This window comes from Aptenodytes forsteri, unplaced genomic scaffold, assembly GCF_000699145.1.
Source record: "Aptenodytes forsteri isolate BGI_AS27 unplaced genomic scaffold, ASM69914v1 Scaffold523, whole genome shotgun sequence".
Lineage (NCBI taxonomy): Eukaryota > Metazoa > Chordata > Aves > Sphenisciformes > Spheniscidae > Aptenodytes > Aptenodytes forsteri.
Window position 1 is genome coordinate 1,373,397 of NW_008794159.1, and position 23,620 is coordinate 1,397,016.

Here is a 23,620-nt window from a genome sequence, read left to right on the forward strand (position 1 = left end):
GAGCCGCGGCGGCAGGGCCCGCTCGGGGCCGGGGGAGAGGGGGCTGTGCTTCGCGGGGCTGGGGGGGAGCGGAGTGAACCCGTAGCTGCGGCCGGTGTGAACTACGCGTTGTGTTTTTCCTCAGGCTGACGCGGGAGAGCCCTGGTGCGGTGCCTGCGCCCGGGAGGAGGTGCCGCCATGGGGAACCAGCTGGCTGGCATCGCCCCCTCGCAGATCCTCTCGGTGGACAGCTACTTCTCAGACATCCACGACTTCGAATACGACAAGAGCCTGGGGAGCACTCGTTTCTTCAAGGTCGCCCGAGCCAAGCACCGGGAGGGGCTGGTGGTCGTGAAGGTGTTTGCCATTCAGGATCCGACCTTACCCCTGACGAGCTACAAGCAAGAGCTGGAGGAGCTGAAGATAAGGTTACACTCAGCACAGAACTGCCTTCCCTTCCAGAAAGCGACCCTGTCTGAGAAGGCCGCGATGCTTTTCAGACAGTACGTACGGGACAACCTTTATGATCGAATTAGTACCAGGCCGTTCCTGAACAACATTGAAAAAAGGTGGATTGCTTTCCAGATCCTTACTGCGGTGGACCAAGCGCACAAATCTGGAGTCCGCCATGGGGACATTAAAACAGAGAACATCATGGTGACCAGCTGGAACTGGGTTCTTCTAACTGACTTTGCCAGTTTTAAACCAACTTATCTTCCTGAAGACAATCCTGCTGACTTCAATTATTTCTTTGACACATCACGGAGGAGAACGTGTTACATCGCTCCCGAGCGCTTTGTCGATGGCAGTATGTTTGCTACAGAGTTGGAGAATATGCGGGACCCTTCAACTCCTTTGGTAGACTTGGCAAATAGCAATCAGCGAACAAGAGGGGAGTTAAAACGTGCAATGGATATCTTTTCCGCAGGTACTTGGAGCCATCGGAAGAGACCAGTGTGGTGTTTATGATTGTGTGTCAGGGTGCAGAAAAGTTTATTTGTTTTTTTTTTTTTTTTCTTTCTTTTTACAGTGGGCTTAGAGAACAGCATGTGGAAAAACTTGCTTATTTTAAGCATAAGACCCAACCCCAAACCTTTCATTCACAGAAAAAGTACAGACACAATACAGTAAGCTATATAACTTAAGTGCATCACCATGTTATCTGAGGAGGGAAATCACAAACTGTTCTGTTATGGCTCAACTCTGCCCTGGGAAAGAGATGGTTCTGCAAGCCATAGACCATCATCTTCTCATGGCTGAGGTTCTGGGGATGCATAGCATATGCCTCATGGGACCCAAGAGGAGGAACCAGTCAGTGGTTCACCTGAGGACCAGCTGTCTGGGGACTGAGCCAGCTTTCAGGGCAATTTGGCAATATTGGCTTTAGAAGTCCCTTCTCATTTCATTTTCCCCACAGGCAGGAAGCTGGATAACTAACTAAGCTCCTGTCATAGTCCCACTCGCAAATACTTGATAGAGCCCGACTGTGGGAGCCTGTTTTGAGTCTTGGGCTTGTCTTGAGCAGTTTGAAAGCCATAAGTTTGGCCTTTTTTTTTTTTTTTTTTCCCTTAAAGTGATTGAAAATCTGAATTTAAAGGTAATGGTTACTTCATTTTACAAGGTGCATTTATGGCCAAACTTCCAGGGCACTTCACTGATAAAGCAAGATGCTGACCATTGGGAGCAAACTGCAGGAGTGGGACCTTTGAAGAGAATGTGTGTCATGTACACAACAGGGGGGGCTGTGTTTGGCAATCATGTTATTTCTCACTGTGCTTATGAGCTTGTGTGAGTGAATATATGCTGTCTCCCAGCATCACTGTGGAAGTACAGGTTATTTCTTTACCTTCTGTAAAAGGGCTGCTTAGTTTTGACGTACGGCCCAATCCATGCTGACTTACTGGCACTCTTCTTCCACGTGACAGTGATGTGGGTTCCTTTTCTGGTGGTGTATTTTCCAGCTGGCAGGTGGCTGAAGTAACTGCCTCATGTTTCCTAATTGCAAACTCCTCTGCTGTTGACATGTTTGAAATAAAATACTTGGGAGATATTTTGGGGATCAAGTGTAAAAGCCAGTTTTTGGAGCTTGAGATGCTAACTCCTTTCTGCAAGTTAATTTGGCAACTCATTTGCCTTATTTTAATTGAGCTGAGTTGCGTAGGGTTTGTTCTTGTCTGCATATAGAAAGCAAAGTTAAAGCATCTGTTTATAATCCTCTGACATCTTTGACTTTTTTTTTTTCTTTTTTTTGTTCCCCAGGCTGTGTAATAGCAGAGCTCTTCACAGAAGGCGTACCCTTGTTCGATTTATCTCAGCTTTTGGCTTACAGAAATGGCCTCTTTTCCCCTGATCAAGTCCTAAACAAAATTGAGGACCGCAGTATCAGAGAACTGGTAAGAATGGACTATATCATTAGAACCATTTGTGTGGTCTGTTTGTAGTTTATTTCACCTACTTTGGTGACAAATTGCTTATTGTTTGGGCTTGGGTTTTTTTTTTTGCATTACAAATGTCTAAACCTTTAATCTTTCTCTCCCGCTCCCTCCTACTTCTGCCTTTCTCAAGGTCACTCAGATGGTCCATCGCGAGCCAGATAAACGATTGCTTATTGGCTTGGGTTTTTTTTTTTGCATTACAAATGTCTAAACCTTTAATCTTTCTCTCCCGCTCCCTCCTACTTCTGCCTTTCTCAAGGTCACTCAGATGGTCCATCGCGAGCCAGATAAACGTTTAGCAGCTGAAGATTATTTGAAACAGCAACGTAACAATGCATTTCCTGAAATATTTTACACTTTCCTTCAGCCTTACATGGCCCAGTTTGCCAAGGAAACGTTTGTATCGGCAGATGAGCGTATATTGGTCATACGTAAAGATCTGGACAACATCATTCACAATCTCTGTGGGCATGATCGCACAGAGAAAGCCGAGGGAGAGACAAAAGAGAATGGGCTGGTTATTCTAGTGTCTGTGATAACTTCCTGTTTACAGACTCTCAAATACTGTGATTCAAAACTGGCTGCTTTGGAACTGATTCTTCATTTAGCACCAAGATTAAGTGTAGAGATTCTTCTGGATCGTATTACTCCTTATCTGTTACATTTCAGCAACGACTCTGTGCCCAGGGTGAGGGCAGAATCTGTGAGGACACTAACTAAAGTTCTTGCTCTCGTCAAAGAGGTGCCACGCAATGATATTAACATTTACCCAGAGTACATTCTGCCAGGCATTGCACACTTGGCCCAGGATGAAGCCACCATCGTCAGACTTGCATATGCTGGTAAGAAGAAATCCAGTCAAAACTCCGAATCTTGGGCTTTTCTGTATTTCCTTAACTGTTTTCTCCTCTGCTCAAAATCATCACAGAGCTTGCTGTTTCTATTTCAGTAAATCTCCCCAGAAGTCTCAGAAATTACTGCAGGTAAAGACACCTGTATTCACTTAAGCTAACTGGTGCAGGTGGTGGCAGCAACTTAATGAGTTGACTTATACTAACAGATGAGTTTCCAGTGTAGATCTGTACCCAAAGCAAATAATTACATTTTAAATAGTTGGCAAAATGTGTTTGCTCTCTGCTAGATTAATTAACTTTTTTAAAAATTAACATTCATTCTTCTCTGTAGTTCTGTATGTAAAAGCAGCTTGCAGAATGTGTACATGTGTTTTGGGCTAGGGCCTGGATGTAGCACACAGCAGGTCTGCCCACAGCTAAGGTAAGGGGTCAGAGTTTAGAGCCTCATGCTCAGGGAAGCAGCCCTGGCTTTATTCCCTGGATAAGCAAGAGCGTAACAAAGAAAAGTACTTGTCCAAGCGGTCTTTGTGTAGCTAAGTATGTGAGCAGGGCTTTCTGAGCTTGCCCACCCTTTGCTGCTTTTTTAAATTTATCTTAATTGACATTTCATTAGCTCAGATTGTTTGCTTAGAGTGGCCTGATTGAACTGAATAAATATGAAACTAACTTAAAGCATCAGTGTGTTGCTATGCTTCAGTGTTATTTTCCCACAAAATGAAATTTGATATTCAGGGGCTGCAATTACATTATTTGCTATGTAATAGACTGGCTTATAGCATAGCAGATGTTTTCTTCATATGTTATTCAGATATATGAGTTCTGCCTGGTTCAGGAAGAAGCTTTGTAGTCACGCCCATATTTGCCATTTACCATGTTCCCTTATTTGCTATGACTAGCGTATTTTTAAGTGTGTTGGTTTTGTTGGGTTTTTTTTTTAAAGTTATAAATGCAGAATTCAGTTCAAAATGTCCCAGGTAATGTTTTTCTTTTGTTTACTAAGTAAGCGGATAAAACTAATTACTGAAGACAATGTAGAGTTAATGAATAGAACCAATTGCTTTTGGTCACCTTGATCTTCCACATTTAGGGCTTTATGAAAGAACCATTTTTTCATGCCTCGCTTTTATTTGTAGCTTAGGAAAAAAAACCCAAATCTTGTAAAACTATAGTCTATTCATAATTAATTTTTAAATTAACTAATACAAAGCTGAACTTGTTAAATAAGCTGAAATGGAAGAACCAAAATGCAGTCCCCTTTTCTGCAAGTGCAAAAAGGCTACAAGTCTCAGTACCCAGGCTCCAGTTGCATCTGCTTACACAGAGGTTCTCTCTGTGTTCAGTGGTTTGACTTTATTTTCAAACTGAGTACAGCTAGAATATTTCCTGAAATTTGAAAAGGTTATTTGAACTGTAGGTGGTTAAGTCTGATTAAGTTGCCTTAATTTCAAATAGCTTTTCTTTTAAGAAATCAATTTAAATTTCAAATAAATATATATAAATATATATCTAAAGGTAGTCTATACCTGAGTTAACTTGTGTTACCATAGCACGCTTTTTGGAAGTGGTCAGACTGATGACTTACAGGATTTGATCTGGGCTGTGGACAGGCTCCATTGGCATGCTGCTGTTGTCTTGGACGACACTCAGAACGGCTGCTTAAGTGGGACTTCTGCCTCAACGGGATTATTCCTGTGCCAGCAGTGGCCTGACGCATAGAATATAGCCTGAGTTGCTTCAGCAGCTTCCAAACAGTGCAGAACGGTGCCAAACCACGTGGATAGATATGGGTACAAGTGTTCTGAAAGTGGAATCCAGCCCTCAAGGGTAACCCTGTTGTTACTCCCTGGGGTACATATCCTGGTGTGGTGGTTTGTCATTTTGTTGCAGTCTACCACACGGGCATGTCAGTTAATTCAGGTTAATTGGCCTTTAAGTTCTATGAAGTTATTTAGTCATTAGCTTGAGATTAGGTGGCATTTAGGGCTAGTTCTAGAAGACCGAAATTAGTCCTTGTTATACTTGATATCCTTACAATTTTTCCACCTGTTTACATGACAAAAGTACCATGTGATTTTATGTACTTGGTAGCTTCACTGGGGTCAGGGTCAACAGAAGTGGGTTGACCAGACCACGTTGCATAATTTCAATCCCATTTACCCATCATGACTGGTATTGTCAGCAGTTATAATCTCTCATCAGGGGGATCATCAGGCTGATGTAAATTGGCAAAGTAGAACAATTCTTAACCAAAACATTTTCCTTTGCAGAAAACATAGCGTTGTTGGCAGAAACAGCTCTGAGATTTCTGGAGTTAGTACAGCTGAAAAATCTGAATATGGAAAATGAACCAAATGGTGAAGAAATGGATGAAACATCTCACCCTAGTGATAACTATGACACAGGTAATGTCACTTCTACTTACCTTGCCTGCTTATAATAGCAAATCATGGGCCAAAGCTCCTAGTTAGCACTGATCTTCCTCATCTCTTAAAGCTTAGCCTTCCTATTAAGTGGGGAGAATGCTTTGCCTCAACCAGTATCAAAGCGTGTGCGTTACAGCTTCATGCAGAAACAGACACCTCTGTTCTGAACATTGTGAAAGACAAAAAAGTATATAAATGAGCACGCTTTTCTTCTCCAAAAGTTCTCAAGGTATTTGACTGTGATGCTGGCTGCCTGGTTGCATAGCCAGCTTCACTCATGGTCCCATAAACAAGTCAGCTGCGAAAACATGGCTGTATTCCAAATACTGCTTCCATTGAAGTGGCAGCTTTAGCTTTGAAAAACCTGTCAAATTCTAGCATAGTCATAGTACTGTATTTTTCAGTTGTTCTTTTTCTATTATTTTCTGTTCCTATGCCTGGCAATTCTTGTCTATCTTTTTGCCCGAAGATGCTGAATGTGTGGATGCCACTGGGCAGTAACACTGCTATCTGTGCTATTGTAACTATCACACAGAGAATGAGTTGAAATCCTAAGGATGGCTTTTTTTTTCCTTCCCTGGGGAAGGAGGGATGGTAATAAGTGACCTGTGTGTCAGCTCCAGTGCCTTTTGGTGATGTATAGATTTCTGGAACAATGCCGGGCAAGTCTTCTAAGCTGGGAAGAGTTTGTGGTTAAAAACTGTCATTTCTCTTTTGGGCTAAGTAGATCAATCTGTGACTAATCATAATTGGTAAACATCTCACACATACTCCATTTGGTAAGGAAAAAGGTGTGTTTCAATTATCTCTTAACTAGTTGCAGGATGATACTTTAAAAAGAAAAACCTACCAAAACCAGACATAAAAAATCCCTTTCAAGTTCCTTCACGTAAGGCATGGGGTGCTCAGAATTGCTGAGGAGTGAGAGAGGAAGCCACATCGTACAGGCTGTATTTCTAAGAAATACTGTACCCTATCCCTCAAAATAGCTTGGAGATGAAAGAAGTAACACAAGGAGGAAAGAAGTTTGAATAGGTCTATACTTTTTACCCTTTTAAAAACCAAGTGTGAGAAATTTGAACCCATAAGGCAACTTTTTCATGTGATTGACAGAGTCATGATAGAAAGCAAATTAGCTGGTCTTCTGACTGCAGGCAAACGGTAATCACCCCTGCAAAGCTGGGACAGCAATAGGTGAAATTTTTGTGCTACTTGTTTGAGAACCTCCCTTGTACAGCTTTCAGTAATAGCCAGTGCATTAACAATTCTGTTATTTCCATTTAATAAAAATATTTTTTCATTCGCATCATGGAGTAGAAGCCATGGGCAAGGTCATCTCCAAATTTTTCGTTGGTATCGTTAGGGTAACTGCTGATATTTAATGAAATTGGAAGTACTCACTTTTTCAAGTATTGTTTATTCCTCTCTGTATCCTTAATGAAGTCAATCTATCTACCTAACTGAAAATATACTCTTGATCTATTGTCAGTTCACAAATTTTGAAACTGGTAGTCGAATAAACATCTCAAACCAGAATTGCCTTGAAGCATTTTGTTTACTGTTGTAACGTTGCCGCTGACTCATTCTGATGCTTCTTCACGTCTGCATTTCACCTATATGTATAATGAGCTGGATCATCCTAGTTGAAGTTATGGCAAGTTTAGAATATATTGATCTGGTAAGAATGTCTCACATTTCTGTGCTCTTTGGCTTTGCCGCCACCTCATGCTTAGTCTGAAGTCTTTGCGAAGCCAGTCGTTGGAGTTGTTGAGGTTCTGTTGCATTGCCCATCTTGCTGATTCGGGTGTTCTTCAGGATGACCTGTCAGTGTAACTCCTTTAGCAGCAGGTAGTACACATGCACATATTGCTTCTCGCCAACCCAAATGTTCATCCTGTTGTCTCTTGCAGAGTTGCAAGCCTTGCATGAAATGGTCCAGCAGAAAGTTGTGACTTTGCTAAGTGACCCGGAGAATATTGTGAAACAAACACTAATGGAAAATGGAATAACACGTCTCTGTGTCTTTTTTGGACGTCAGAAAGCCAATGATGTTCTTCTGTCTCATATGATCACTTTCTTAAATGATAAGAATGACTGGCATCTTCGAGGAGCTTTCTTTGACAGCATTGTTGGTAAGTGTGTTTCGTTTCAGCCAAACAGAGTAGAGAGAAAATAATGTAAATAAATTAATTTTTACATATCCTGGAAACTGTTAACAGTCATATAAAAGTCCTTTCTTACAAATATTTCTATAATTTATAGGAAAAGACTGCTGAATTATTGGGTGTAGATGTTTCTTTAGGGAGTGAAGACAAAACAATATGAATACAAATATATCTTTCTTTTAGTCCAAATATTTAATACAAATGAGACTGAGTCATTTAAGTCTAGGTTAGATTAACATGAAAAATAAACTTTAAATGCTGGGTTTTTTTCGAGTCTTTGCTAAAGCCACTAACTCAAAAAGCTAAATTACGACAACTAAATACTAAGACTTCTGCAAGCTGCATCACTTCACATGTGTGTATGGACCCATTAACTTCAGTAGACCTGTTCATATGATGAAAACTATGCATTGGTATAGGCTAAAATTATAATTTGAAAAAATTTTTTTAGTGCCTTAAAACCTCACTTAAAGATTCCTGTCAGCTCCGAAAACTTAATAACAATTTTAAAAATCTTACCAGTGACATCAGCTGTTAAGTAATGTTCCATGTATGTTGGAAGTTATTCCATGTGACTATTGCTGAGAGTCAGTGCTCAGGATTTGCGAGTCAAGAAAACTTTCCCATTGCAGTATCTGGGGGGAAAAATGGTACTTCAGGTGCATGGCAAGAAAAACGAGCATGATCAAACTTCCAGCAGGGCCATTACGGTAGGCACACGTTCCATTATGACTGGAAGCCACAAAATGCTGTGCTGGCAAACCCTGCCAAGATGTGATGCTAATAGCTTGTCAGGATTTGTTTAGAAGGAGCAATGGGGTAGCCAAAGCACAGGTCAGTGTCCTGGCTTCTTGCAAAAGACATGCAGAGAGACGTGAGGCAATTAAGCGTAAAAGTCAAGATGTGTAACCTGTATTTTTAACTCCTCCTCTTCTCCCAGTATTTGTTCAAAACCTCCACAGAAGAATTCAGATAAAGTTCAAAATTTATATTTTTGTTTTACACTGTTTTACTTAAAGCTTTTGCACATCTTTAAAACTGAGCGCTCTAACTCGTGTTTAAGTATGTGTGGGCACTGCTGCCTGTGGCTGTGGGCAGATGCCCTTCTGTAACAGTGGCACTGAGGGGATTTCTCTTACCTGTGCTATTTCTCCCTTCTTCCTCTCTTCCTTTTAGCAATTGCTTGCAAAGCCCAGCATTAATACATGAACAAGTACATTGATTATTACCTTATTAGAGTAAAGTGATAAAGTTATTTTATGTTTAGTCTCGATTCTGATGGGAAGACATTGAATTTTCTGGTATTTATCAATCCCAAATAACTGGGTTAGAAGCAGAGGCAGTTATGGTCTACGCTGTGTACCACATATGACAATAGCAACAATAAGCCTGAGCTATTCAATGAAAAACTAAATTTTTTTTTCTCTTGAGAACGATCAGAGGACTTGCCCAGTTGTTTGTAGGAAGGAGCATTAGCTTGATGGATGTAAAGCTAGAGGAAAGATCAGAAATCCAACAAGGTCCATCTCCCTGACCGTTGCCAGAGATGAATTATTGTAGATGGGTTATCTAATCCAAACAAGCAATTCCAGATGACAGTTTCATGTGGCCAGTGGCCGGTTTTCACGTGGGAAAGGAAGAAGAATAGAAAAGCAGTTTCTTTCACTGCGATGCAGTTGATACGTTTTTGTCCAGCAGCTTCAAAGGAATTACTTTCATTTTGCTTTTGATCTTGGTTTCTTTCTAAGATTTTGAAATATATTTTAAAATTGATTTATTTTTGGAAACTAAGGTCAAGGTGGCTTCATGATGGCAAATAATTTGAGACTAGTTAACTAAACAGCTAATCTTTCAGCCATTTTGGGCTGGAAGAGTTTTAGAAGATTGTTCTAAAAGTTCCTTTTTGACTATTAGTGATTCTTTCTTTTGTGGCTAAGTGAATGTATGTTATAGACTTTCCTTGCTGATAATTAGCCCAGTATCCAGTTCAGTCTTTTCAGGAGTCTGATACTCAAATTACAATCACTGCTGAGTTAAAAGACAAAATCCTGCTAAGAGAACCTTTCATTGTTGCTCACTTGTCCTTTCCATTTACGAATGCAGGCACTGCATCCCCACCCCTTAGGAGCGCTGCTGGTTTTGCCTTGCTGTTTCAGACTTCTGCTGGCCAGCTGTGTGCTGACATCTATGCTTGGCATCTGGAAGGACCTCTGCAGGCACAGGGATCTGCTTTTTTATCAAACAGTTTTCAGAATATTGGTCTAACTTTGAATGGAAAGCAGCTGCCTTTTTTTCTAATGACTAATAATCTGTTTTGAGATGTCTGTGGGATAGCAATTGTAAACTTTGGTGAGGAAAGGCAAGGAAGTGCTACTTTGGATTTTTATGTGTTCTTTTTATGTTTCAGGTGTTGCTGCTTATGTTGGCTGGCAAAGCTCATCAATACTGAAACCTCTGCTTCAGCAAGGTCTCAGCGATGCTGAAGAATTTGTCATTTATAAAGCCCTTAATGCTCTTACTTGTATGTGCCAGTTGGGGCTCTTGCAAAAGCCCCATATTTATGAGTTTGCTTGTGATATCGGTAAGTTGGAATACTGGAGAATACCTTGTTTTCCTAGTTAAAACAAATCTTAGTACTACATAAAGCTTCGCCGTCAGCTTAGCTGTCCAATATGCAAACCTATAGAACTGTTTTAGAATCTACACAAAATTGTGTTAATGAACTATTGCTAGTTGGACCATGTTAGCGCTCACAACTCTAAAATGATAATTTTGGTGGAACAAACTGGAAGCATCTTCTCTGATTCTATGTAGGACAGCAGCAAACAACACTTAGTCCAAAAACTTTCTCCTTTAAGATCTTTCCTTGTTCTTCATGCCTACCTCCTATAAAGAAAAACTCCTGGTTACTTCTGGAAGTTGATCAGACATGTAACTTGCAAACTCTTACCTATCAGCCTTTGAGGAAGGGGGGAATCCAGTCCTTCAGGCAATACATGATCCTTTCTCATCTTGTTTCTAACACCATAAAAACCCATTTAACTCAGTAGAACTTTGAATACAGAGTTGGTCTCTCCTTCCTCATCAGGCTTATCAGTTTAATTTAGATGTGCCCAAGATTTACCAGCTATTTATGGGAAAGAAAATACCAACTGATCTTTTGAGATGTAGACTGCTTCTTCCTAATGTTACGGCTTTTCAAATGCACTCAGAATTTGGGGCAGATGATCTGTGATTATATCTCATGACTAGATACAGTCCCTTGATTACAACTTCTTAAAACCCACATAATTGGGATGGATTTCTGAGTCTGATAATCACAGCGTAAGTAGTGACTATGCAAGGAAGAGAGGGTAAGAAGGAAGGAATACAGTATTTACTTAAAAAGAAAAAAATAAATCACTGGTATTAGGATTCTCCATAATTGTCCAGAATAAGGTTGAGATTTATTTTTGGGTTAGTCTCCTCTGCAAATCTGGAGTTGACAATTAGGGATTGAAATGAATATATAGGAAAAATATGCTTTTTGGCAACAGCAAGGAAACTGAGCTGCATGGGCCCTGTGAAGTCCATGAAATAATTTTCTCAGTATGAGTGTTTTAACCTTGGTGCTCTGCAGGAGGGAAGGCTCAGTTTGGGGGTAATTCTGGGGGAAGGAAATGCTTTAATATGAATGATATATTTTAACAGCCTAATTTTCTTTCAGCGCCTTTCCTGTGTCATCCTAATCTTTGGATACGTTACGGCGCAGTGGGATTTATCACTGTGGTAGCACAGTATTTGAATATTGCTGATGTCTACTGCAAGCTAATGCCATACCTCCATCCTTTTATCACACAACCGATAATACAGGTAATACTTCAAATAATATTAGTGTGAATATATCTTGACTAGACATAATTCTTAAGTCTGGCTTGGCCATGGTCCTGGTTATAAGAGTATTCGTGTTTTTTTGTGTTTTTTTTTTTTTTTTTTAATTAAAATTAAGGGGGCGATACAGTTTTTTGATCTCTGCTGTCAGACATTGACAGACTGGCCATTGCCTTCCATGTTTGAAAGACTGTTGTCTCAAATTTGTTGCAAATTGCAGAACGTTTTACAAAGCCTAAAGTCAACAGGTATGTCTCTGGTTTAAGCCCTTCTCTGCCTTGTTTACAATCAAACTCTTGCAATATTGTGCTAGTTTATAGGAGTATAAAAGGCATGAAAAGTTGGCTGTGAAACAAGTGTTTCTATGTTCTTTCTGTGCTTTCATCTACAAGACTGAGTATTCCAGCCCTGCTCTGCTAACACATTTGACTGTGGGCCTGACCCTCTGAAAACACGAGCAGTCTGTTAGGTAGCAATTGCCATGCTTGGGATTTCAGCAGTGCTACTCCTGTGTTTCAGTGCTTTGCCAAGGGTAAGGGCAGAGTGCTCAGCATGAATGAGTTAAGTCATTTCATAACAGCACATGTCTAGGAATGACCTGCATGATGCTGGTAATATGATCATATAGGCATCTTTGCATGTAACTTTAGGACCTGTAGAATGCACCTCTTAGGTGTTTAAATAGATAAGAGACAGTTGCAGTACTTACATTGAAAAGTGCATCACATGTTTAACGTTTTCTTGTAAACCATGCAGGTGGTAACTTCACTAAAATAATATTTTTCCTTTTTTACGTCTCCCTAGATACCTCATGCTGTGTTTTAGGCATTGATTGATAAATTTCTGTCTTGTTCACTTCCTGCTTCATTTTAGTATAAAAATCTTTTCTTTGCTATGCAACACTAAATATAGTAAGCAAGTAGGGGGTAACATTGAGCTGGACTGTAATAAAGAAGTCCTCACTGTGGACTCATTTTGAAGTTGTTTTTCATGTAGACAGTCAGCTACGAGAAGCATGTTATAGGGATGCGGTCTTCTGACACTGTTGTGAAGGAAGAATTGCATCCCAACCCCACCATCTCCCATTAATTATTTTGAGTATTCTAACTTTTATACAAGCATTTATGTCATAATTTTGAGCTGAATTAGGTTTGGCCATTTAACTGTGGGACTGAACTGGGGGCCTATTTCATGAATATGGCTTGCTCTCCCCCCGCCATCTTAAGACCTACTCTTGAAACAGCAAAGATCAAGTACTAAAATAAAAGCATAAGCTCAAAGGAATGTTGGGGCCGCAAGTCATCTGGATTGCATACAAGACTTTTTGTCCAGACGCGTTCTCTGGACACAGACATCGAATCGCCACCTGGGAGAATAGAGACTTGTTTGTTTTTTTCTGTTTTAATAGTAATGAACAATGTTTATAAGGACTGCCCCAGTTAATGATTTTAAATTATGCCTTAACTCATCAGTTTCTTATGACTGTTTACTAATGTCCCAATATGCTTTTGAATATTACTTAATTACATGCTTGTGCATCCTTACTCCCTTGTATACATAGGAGGAAACTCGGTAGTCTGACTGACACAGGGGGAGAGCTCTTCTAGTTGGTATTTTTACAAGGTAAATGTAGGACAAAGACAAACAGAGTTTGAAATATCATTGTACTAGTAGTAGAATTTTTAATCCCATCTAGCAATGCCAAGTTAATGTTCTGAGACTGCTGGGAGAACAAGGAAAGAGAATGGAGAAGATCTGATATGACCAACACAGGGAAAGATTATTTTCACAAAGGGAGAGAAGTTGAATCTAGATTATTGGCACAATCATGTGCAATAATTTTTAAGTCCTATGTGATTTTTTTGTTAAGTTTGAAAGCACCTCTCCAGGACTGAGCTGGAAACTGGTTTTTAGAACATGCCTTCAGAGGAAGAGATTGATTTTTATATTAATATTTGCAGTTGTCCAGTTACTGACTTTCAGGCTAGGGGAAAAAAAAATGCAAACATTGTAGACATGAGATGACAGCATTTACTGCTAGATTTCCCCATGTTTATATGGATATCATCCTCCTCCATGTTGACTGGTATCTCTTTTTGAATTGCAGATAGATAAAGAAATAGTCCTGCTAAGTGTACTTAAAGAGCCTGTCAGCCGTTCCATATTTGATTATGTCTTAAGATCAAAGGATATCACAAGCCTCTTCCGTCACCTTCAGATGCGTCAGAAGAAGAGGAATGGTGCTCTCCCTGACTGCCCACCCCCAGAGGACCCTGCCATCGCACAGCTGTTGAAGAAGCTACTTTCACAAGTGATTGTTTTTCCTTTGTACTTTGAAAGTCAGGCTTGAGATTCTTGGGCTCTGTATGTCTCCACAGAGACCTTGCAGTTGCTGCTCTGAGGGACTCCCAGTCTGAGGTTCTGATCCTGCAAACCATTGACTTCATTGATTTCAGTATATGCTTGTAGGACAAAGAGTTCCGAAGTTAAGGAAGATTCTGAAAAGATCTGCCAGAAATAGGGCAACCTTACGTTTGGATTTTCCAAATACATCCTCTTTTTAAAGACTTCAGTTATATGTCTCAGATTTCTGGCGCACCTGTAATGGTATCAGTGTTGCAGAGTATGTGCTGTGTATTGTGTTGGAGAGAAGAGTATGCATTTGTTGAAGAGATGGACAGGCACGTAATAGTGCAAAAGCCAAAGGGAGCTGAAAAGTGTTGAGGCTTATATGTGAAGAGGGGAACACAAAGAATCACCCACACAAAGTAGTGAGAATTGGGAAAAGGAAGGACTGCAGCTGAGTGGGGGGGGGGGTGGGGTTTTTATTTTCCTCCTTTTTTTTTTCTTTTCCTATGGCTTGTGGGCTGTAAGCACAACCTAGGTAGCAACGAAGCAGATTGCACCAGAGAGTGATCCAATATTAAATGCTGTTCTGCCCTTTCACTATTCCTAGCCCTGTTCCTGAGGAGGAAAGATATTCTTATACTACAGCAGCTTACCCAGTCTTGTACGAGTGGTAGACTTGATGTCTTGAATTCTGGGGATGTGCTCTCTCCTTCCACTTCTGAGCAAGTCATTAATCTTACTGCTTCTTACATCTTCATGCCTCGATGCATGTTCTTGTTCAAAAGTATATAATAATATCTTTTCTTTCATTCTATAGGGGATGACTGAGGAGGAAGAAGACAAACTGTTAGCACTGAAAGACTTTATGTTAAAATCAAATAAAGCTAAAGCCAATATAGTGGATCAGAGCCACCTGCATGACAGCAGTCAGAAAGGGGTGATTGACTTGTCAGCTCTGGGAATAACTGGGAGACAAGTGGATCTTGTTAAAACAAAGCAGGAGCATGATGACAAACGTGGTTGGTATATTTTGTGGTCTGTATAGATAAAGTATAGCCTTTCTTTCAGGGTCAGAGAATTAAGTCTTTAATTTACTCAGCAAGCGTTCTCAGTAATTCAGCCTGCATAACTATCGCCATCCTCACTGAGTTTGCAATAAGGAAATTACTGCTGCTATTTGAAATGTGAGGTGCTGGAGTGCTCTCTGGATCAGTGAAAGATGGGGATATTTTGCCCCTGAGAGTATTTAAATCAGTTTGCATCTGCAGTAGTAATATGCACAGGTTGTTTAGCTGATGGTGACAAACAGGACTGTAGTGACCCGTGGCAACAGTGTAAATTATGAAGGCTACATTTCTGCCATCTGTTTCCTCTCAAGTGATGAGCTCTTTACTGTGAAAATCCAGGATGTTTTCTTGAGGTAGCCTGGAGGAAACTGAGGCCTAGGTGCGATGCTGAAACAGGCTGGCACTGAGGAGTGCCAGCTGTTGCTCACCCACCAAGTATGTGCTTTTTGACCTTAGGGTTCTTCAGCTGCTCATCCACCCCCATTTTACTTTGTTGCCTTCTCCTCTTTCAGCTTGAAAAACCTCTTATATTTCCTTGTTCGGCTTTGAAATCCACTTGCTGCTAACTCTATTCCAGTTTTCTGTATCCTCAAAATTCTTCTCTTCCAGACAGTGAGCTTCCTCTTTGCTCTGTCAAGCTTGTAAGGCCCTCCTCTGTACACCACTGATAGGTTCTGTGTTTTCAGATGTAAAAATACAGAAATATCTGCAAACCAGGTAGCTATTGCCATCTTATTTACAGAATTGAGATGCTAGTTTGCAAATGTTTTGCATATCATTTTACAGGAAAGTACATAAGTACAGGATTTTTCAGTTTTTTGCATCCTGTGGAGTCAGGAGTGGACAGGACTTAAAAGTTAGTATATGAAGTCTGTATTGGAACTGATTGACTTCACCCAAAACTGTCACCTGCAAAGTCTTCACGCCTTTAACTTCTTCACTGACTTTGTCCAAATTTAATTTGTCCCATGTTTTCATTTTGCTTTCTATATTTTACAGTTTTAAGTGACTCCAGAGGAATGCTGAAAATAAATAAATTTCCTATTTACAGATAACATTCTTGAATCTACAGGTGATGTTGCGATTGTGATGGAAAACTGATTGTATTTGACACTGACAATGATTTGCATACTGTGCTATTACAAATTTATCCCTGTCTTATGCCAGTAATGGAGTAACTCATAAGAAAAAATTATGTGGACTCTAATCCTGCACCCTTCTAGACGCAAAATTTCCCTATACTGGAATGACTTATTGCATGAGTCAACTGTAGGATTAAGAGGGTGTAAACAGAGCACTTGCCACGTGTGTTCTGTTTGCCTCATAAATCCCCGTCAGCTGGCTTAAACAACCTAGCAGTACGTTTTTCTCTATTAACTATATAAATAATAAATTGGCATGTAAACATTGGACTCGCATGTAGTCTGAAAGTAATGACCAGCCTGAGTGAATGTTGCCATGATTATGGGTTTTGTTTTTTTTTTCTCTCCCTCCCCTCCTCCCTCCCGATTGCTTATAGCTAGAAAACATGTAAAGCAAGATTCAAATGTAAATGAAGAATGGAAAAGCATGTTTGGGTCCCTGGAACCAACTAACGTCTCCCAGCCAATACCCAAAGGACATGGGCAAACTACTGATCCTGAAGCCATCCAGGCTGGGAAACCACTTCGTTCAGAGTCCTCAGCTGGCATTTGTGCCACTTTGTCATCCTCCCCACAGGTATTGCTGAAAAATACTATCTTTGCATCTTAAACTGAAATGATTCAATTGTTTTAAAGCCAAGTGGGACTATAGGGATGTGGCGTTCTTGTTTTGTTTGAAGGTTATTTTACACTGGTGCTATTCCCTGGCATCTTCTCCAGCAGAGTAGCTGACTTTCAAGTTCTTATTTTTAAAATAGGGATTGAGAGAGGGTGGAAGTAAGTTTAGTCCCTTGAACAGAAGAGCTTCACTAACAAATAGATGCTTTGCATGAAGAGATGGGGCTTTGTGGATTAGCCAATTATTAGGCAAGCTGTTCTGGTGGGGAAGACTTTTCCTCAAATTGCGTGCCCTGATACGTGTTGTGAGGAAGAGAAGAGATGTCGTGATTTTAACTTGGAACTGGTGTATCACATCATAGCTGCATTTAGACATCCTATACCTCTAATATTTAGTACTGGCTACAGAAGGATGGGCTGGGAGCCCTGCAGGCTGCAGAGGCATCTCTTGAGACCGAACACTTCTTTCTAGTCTGTTTCTAGTTGGAGATTAACTTCTGCTAGCTTTAAATGAGTGTCCACTCTGAACTAAGAGGGAAACACTTCATGCTTTTATTTTTAAAGCCCATTATAAACAAATAATCGTTCGAGAGCTAACCTGTAATTCTGTCAGTCTTGAGAGCAATAACTGCTTCTGTAATAATCACATTAAGCGGTGTGCATGGTACATTACAGTTTCTACAAATAGAATACGGAACGAACTAGGCAAACAGGGTAGAATAAGTGAATGGTTAAGTTTTTCTATAAATAATAATTTTCACTATTTTTAATTGTTTTCATGCAAGCATGAAATTTTTTTTAATGCTAATTCATTTGCTAATTGATTCAATAACAAAGATTTTTCCACTTTTCTTCAGTGTGACCCAGTAATCTTAAGAGCAGGATTTATCTGTGTGTAGAATGTAAGGCATATATTTTTAAGCGCTTATCTCTTACAGCCATCTGATGGAACCGTTGTTCAACCCAGGAAACCGACCATACAGGTACTGAGCAGTACAGCGTCCCCATCTGCACACCAGTTACGCATCACCACTTGCAAAACTGAACTTCAGCAGAATTTTCACTTTTTAATTGTTTTCATGCAAGCATGAAATTTTTTTTAATGCTAATTCATTTGCTAATTGATTCAATAACAAAGATTTTTCCACTTTTCTTCAGTGTGACCCAGTAATCTTAAGAGCAGGATTTATCTGTGTGTAGAATGTAAGGCATATATTTTTAAGCGCTTATCTCTTACAGCCATCTGATGGAACCGTTGTTCAACCCAGGAAACCGACCATACAGGTACTGAGCAGTACAGCGTCCCCATCTGCACACCAGTTTGATTCAATAACAAAGATTTTTCCACTTTTCTTCAGTGTGACCCAGTAATCTTAAGAGCAGGATTTATCTGTGTGTAGAATGTAAGGCATATATTTTTAAGCGCTTATCTCTTACAGCCATCTGATGGAACCGTTGTTCAACCCAGGAAACCGACCATACAGGTACTGAGCAGTACAGCGTCCCCATCTGCACACCAGTTACGCATCACCACTTGCAAAACTGAACTTCAGCAGCTGATCCAGCAGAAGCGAGAACAGTGTAATGCAGAGAGACTTGCCAAACAGATGATGGAGAATGCTGAGTGGGAGAGCAAGCCCCCACCTCCAGGTAAATCACAGGCCACTGAGGTGGTTATACCAAAAAAAAAAAAAATATAATTTGAGTCAAAACATCATCATCTCAAGGAAAAAATGCAAAAGATGAGGAAAAGAGGAAATTATTAGTTTAGGAAATGTGCCTACTATGCAGAACACCTATTTGGCAAAATTCATGCATGACCTATGAAAGAGGATCTGGTGCAGAGATCTTTACCTTTGCAGTAACGGACCCAAACCACTGGTCTGAAGTCCAGGTTGTGCACTTTGTTCCAGTGAGTTTTCTGAAGTGGGTTGTTTGTAACCGGGTATACGGCAGATAACTTGCCATCCTGTAACAGCCTGTAGCTTGGTTTGGGCAAGGGGGGAAGCACTGTGTTGGGAGATGAGAAATGTATTTTGCCTGGGGTGGCTCCAGATTTTCAGCCATCCTGTGAGTGTTGTAACCTCTTGGCCAGGTTTTCTTACCCACTGGCACCCATACTGGGGTGGGTTGTTTGAGCTGCACTTGTTTACAAAGGAGCCTGTCCCCACCAGCAGTGGTGACAGCGACATAGCGCCCAGCCACAAAGAGAAGATGTGTCTTCCCATACTACACTGTTGCTTTCAGAGGGGAAGGAGGCGCGTTTTTAGCTCTTGTTACCTTTTCGTTACCAGAAAGGAGCGACACCCAGGTTTTGCTAATTAGGGCTCCGGTAGCCACGCTGGGAGAAAACGTGTGGTTTTAAATCGCAGTCATCTTCCTATGGCCCCAACTTAAATTTTGAAGCTCCAAATTGAGATTGGGGTTTACCCAGATTAGTTCTCAGTGTTTTCTGCTTGAGAGCAGATGGAGTTGTTCTCCACTCCATCCTCTGGTTGCTGGGTATCCCATATGGAGATTCCTGACTGTCCTCTACTAATGGCAGTTCATGTGCTTAAACTCCAGATGTTGGGAACAGAATCTGTACCAGCTAGGCTTGCGGTTTTCAACATAGTGATGCTAAAGTCGTTTGGTAAATCTAGCATAAATGCACACACCTGGGCACATACAGTTACCATGTCAATTTAAGAGAAGTAGTAGGAAATCATGAGGAAAATGGTCCAAGCAGATAGCATTTGAAGGTAGCTAACCTTGACTGAGCTTGGCTAAGCCGTGTGTTTGTCTTCTGAAGAGAGTTTTACAGAACAACCTATGAAATAACGTGTCCCAATACAAGCAGCTGACCTGCTCTGCCACGCAAGTGAGCGAGTGCCAGAAAAATGTTCATATTTAAAGTTTGTGTCTTATTCTGAAACTTGCTGTGGTCTGTTCTTCATGATCTTCATCTGCTGTTAATCCTTCACTATAGTAGATGTGTGTTAGAAGTGCAGCCAGATACTTCTGCGTTATTTATTTCAGAGGAGGAAACATCGCACAAATGTTGGCAATTTCTTGGCAAGAGTTATTGCGTGCCAGCTCAACGCCTCAATTTATTTTCAAAGTTCTGGAATAAATTTTCTATGGGATTTAGAAGAGCTGTTATTTCATTTCATTAGGTACATAAGACTGGCAACATAGCATGTAGTGCAACACTGAGCCTGTCACTTCAGGCACCCTACAGACAATCCGGGAACTTAAGTCTGTCAAATGCGTTGCTCATTATGTGCATTGTGGGCATTTACGGGATTGCCATTTGCAGCACAGGAATCTGCATAGGCTGATAGCAGGAGAACTGTGCACTAGTATCTCTACAAAGTCTACGAAGAAGGGCTCTTTGTAACTTCACTGAATGTACATGGAACCCGTCTAAAAGAAAAGTCTTACCCAGATCTGCCAATAGGGTTTAGTTTAGAATTGAGCAAATAGGCTTTTGCCTTTAATATTTAAAATGCGTTAGCTGTGTTTTCAGTGCCTTCTGTGCTTTGCAGAAGCTTTTGCATATCCCAATATAGCTGTTGGTGGATGGGATCAGGGGGATTTTCATGTTCCTATTAAGTTATGAAATCAACACCAATCTTCATGGTTTTGTTTTTCCCTGCAGGATGGCGCCCCAAAGGGTTGTTGGTAGCTCACCTTCATGAACACAAGTCTGCGGTGAACCGCATTCGGGTCTCTGATGAACACTCCATTTTTGCCACTTGCTCAAACGATGGCACAGTGAAAATCTGGAACAGCCAGAAAATGGAAGGAAAAACCACTACAACCAGGTAGATTTAAAACTCTCAGGATTTTGGGGCTGCTGTTTTAGAGTGCAAAATAAATTAGAGCAGGGAGCAAAATATGAATCACTTGTGGGCGTGCTGGAGATTTCAATAATGAGATATACTGGTGTTCCTCTTTGCATGCAACTATAAAATATTAGATTGCTGTTTCAATTAGTTAATGAAAGAAAAAAAATTGCTAGCAAATGCAAAGGGACTGCTTCGCAGTTGTAGTAATTACAGGCTTTTTGATTTCATTTCTATGCAGCCATAAATATATTCTGGTGCTGCTGCTTAAAGCCATCTGAGGGTTTTGGAACAAATTAGCTTTATGCTTAACTGTCTCATCCACTGATATTTGATGTAGGAAAGCTGTACTGCTGGTTGAAACATGGGTGGTACGGGGCTGACCGTCTCTGTGAGAGAGGTATATTTGGGAGAAGAGGATGTCTGTCTCTAAATACTTGAAAAAGATGTAGTGGACTGCAGTGTCAGTTAAATAACAGTAACTACAGTATGCTACTTTGCTACAGATCTAGGTTAGACTTTTATTTTACTGGTAGACAAATGTGAGACTGTCATGACCTAGAGGCTCAAAGATGAGGAGTTAAGTTTGCAGAGGCAACTTAGGCTATGTTGCTTTCTGATTTTGGAACACTCAGAAAATGTTATTTTGAGAGCTCTCTCTCAAGGGTCATTGGTTTTAAGTAGGTGTTTGAGAGAAATAATTTTTTTTTTGACATGCCACAAAAAATTTCCTTCCCCCCCCCTGCTGTTTAGATCAATTTTGACGTACTCTCGGATTGGAGGACATGTAAAGACACTTACATTCTGCCAAGGCTCGCATTACTTGGCTATAGCTTCGGATAATGGCGCCATCCAGCTTCTTGGTATTGAAGCTTCAAAGCTCCCTAAATCTCCTAAAATTCATCCAATACAAAGCAGGTATGTACTTAGAGCAGTTAAATCTCATCGCAGAGCTCAAGCTGTTAGTATAGCCCTCGGTTAGATCCCTTGATTTGCTCCAGGCTTCCTGCTGGCTGAGCCCAGGCTGTACTGGAAGGCTGTAATCCATGATCTTATCCTGCTTCATAAAGAAGGGTTGAAAGGCGACCGTGCAGGGCTGAGGATTGATAGCTGTAGGTTATTGGTGCCTCCCATGTCACTGGACTCGTTCTGAGCTTGAAACAATCAGTCAGTCTAAATAGTTCTCAATTCTTTTATTTATGCACTGGCATTTGTAGTTTCTTACCTCCTCTGTTACGATGTTAATACTTATAAAGTAATTTTGGAGATTCTTTTACAGGACATTAGATAAACGTTTACAAATGTACAACATGTGGTTTGGCCTCAGGCCTGCAAATTTTTTCTCCCAGGATTTTAATGTGAGTAAGGTGGCAAAGATATGGGGGATGGGATACTATTTAGGGGAGTCTTTGGGGATGGTTTAGCTCTTTCTTACCTCTCTCCGTATGAGCAGTTTTTGAATATTTGGCACTGATTCAACAGCTTAATCTTCCAGCTTGAGCGAGGGACATGTCGAGGCCCCAGCAAACCTAGCAACCATCTCAAAGACCTCTTTTGTGTCCAAAGTAAAAGTAAGGTATCTGTCTCAAATGTCCTGTCTTATTTGGGATTAAGTTCAGAAATGAAATAAGCCGAATCTAATGGAGATGGAAACTACAAACCGGATTTTCCCTTTTGGTATACACTGCATTTGTGCCTGAAGAAGGTGTCCATTTGCACGCACAGTCAGTGATTGATGACAGTGCTGGCAGTGTAACATGGAGAGGGGCGTTCCTCCCTGTAAACTCTGGGTAGATGAATATCTGATAAACATGGAGCCTGGATGGGAGAGAAATATCAAACACACCGAGAGACCCAGCGCACAGAGCTGTGTTTATGTTTGCAAAGAGCTGCTGACAGCATTTTACTAGCCTGTAGAAGGCTTGCAGGTCCCATCGGCAGAGAGATTGGAGAGAGCATAAACATCTGTTGTACTGAAATCGGAAAGTTGTTTCTGGCAGATGCCTTGAGAAGTGACATGAAGAGGAAAATGCTGCTCAGCATTAGCTATTGGAAGGAGTCTTAAACTTGGAGGGAGTCATACCGGTTTCTAAATTAGTTTATCCTTTTAACCCAGGTCCTTAGATCTGAAGGATGATGGCTGTGTGGTAGATATGCATCACTTCAATTCAGGAGCCCAGTCAGTACTGGCTTACGGTACAGTTAATGGATCTCTGGTTGGATGGGATTTGCGATCTAGCAGCAACGCTTGGACACTGAAACATGATTTGAAGTTAGGCCTCATAACTTCGTTTGCTGTGGATATACACCAATGCTGGCTGTGTATTGGTAAGCCTGTATTTCTTGTTAGCTTCTCTCTCTCTCCCCGCCTCCTTCTGGTTTTCTTTTACAATAACTATAGCTCAAGCTTTTGCTTGATCTGATTTGACTAGAATATGCTTTTCTCAAACAAGAGGAGAGAAATATCTCCTGATCTATTTGTGGGAAGTATTCTGCCCTCTAAGTACTTGAGGCTGAAGTCCATGTCCCTAGGAACAGAGCACAAGGATATGGGCAAAAGCCCGTATATTTATCCCTCTGACTATAGGAAGCTTTCTCTCACCAGGAACGAGCAATGGTACCATGGCATGCTGGGACATGAGGTTTCAGTTACCTATCTCCAGCCATTCTCATCCTTCCAAGGCCCGAATCAGACGCCTGCTCATGCATCCTGTCTATCAGTCCTGGGTAATTGCAGGTAAAAGATGTCTTAAAATACCTCACAGTTGCCAGAGGTTGTGATAAAGCAGCTTCTTTTTCAGCTTCTGTTTCAAGCTCGAGGGGGAGTTGGGTTTTTTTTTTTCTTCCTTGTAGTTTTTCTTGTGCTTTGCTTGGGCAGAGGAAAAAGGGGA

General features: G+C 40.8%; 1 protein-coding gene across 1 annotated transcript in view; it reads left to right on the plus strand.

Annotated features, from left to right (window-relative positions):
• The first annotated feature begins 177 nt into the window (after positions 1–177).
• Positions 178–23,620, plus strand: part of PIK3R4 (phosphoinositide-3-kinase regulatory subunit 4) — a 28,037-nt gene continuing 4,594 nt past the window's right edge. Inside the window, exons 1-15 of the mRNA XM_009280490.1 lie at positions 178–907; positions 2,239–2,372; positions 2,674–3,256; positions 5,536–5,670; positions 7,602–7,823; positions 10,264–10,437; positions 11,563–11,708; positions 13,834–14,037; positions 14,893–15,094; positions 16,662–16,861; positions 18,342–18,552; positions 20,543–20,708; positions 21,483–21,647; positions 22,846–23,057; positions 23,335–23,466. Coding sequence (XP_009278765.1) covers positions 178–907; positions 2,239–2,372; positions 2,674–3,256; positions 5,536–5,670; positions 7,602–7,823; positions 10,264–10,437; positions 11,563–11,708; positions 13,834–14,037; positions 14,893–15,094; positions 16,662–16,861; positions 18,342–18,552; positions 20,543–20,708; positions 21,483–21,647; positions 22,846–23,057; positions 23,335–23,466 — 3,616 coding nt within the window. The remainder of the gene's footprint in view (positions 908–2,238; positions 2,373–2,673; positions 3,257–5,535; positions 5,671–7,601; positions 7,824–10,263; positions 10,438–11,562; positions 11,709–13,833; positions 14,038–14,892; positions 15,095–16,661; positions 16,862–18,341; positions 18,553–20,542; positions 20,709–21,482; positions 21,648–22,845; positions 23,058–23,334; positions 23,467–23,620) is intronic.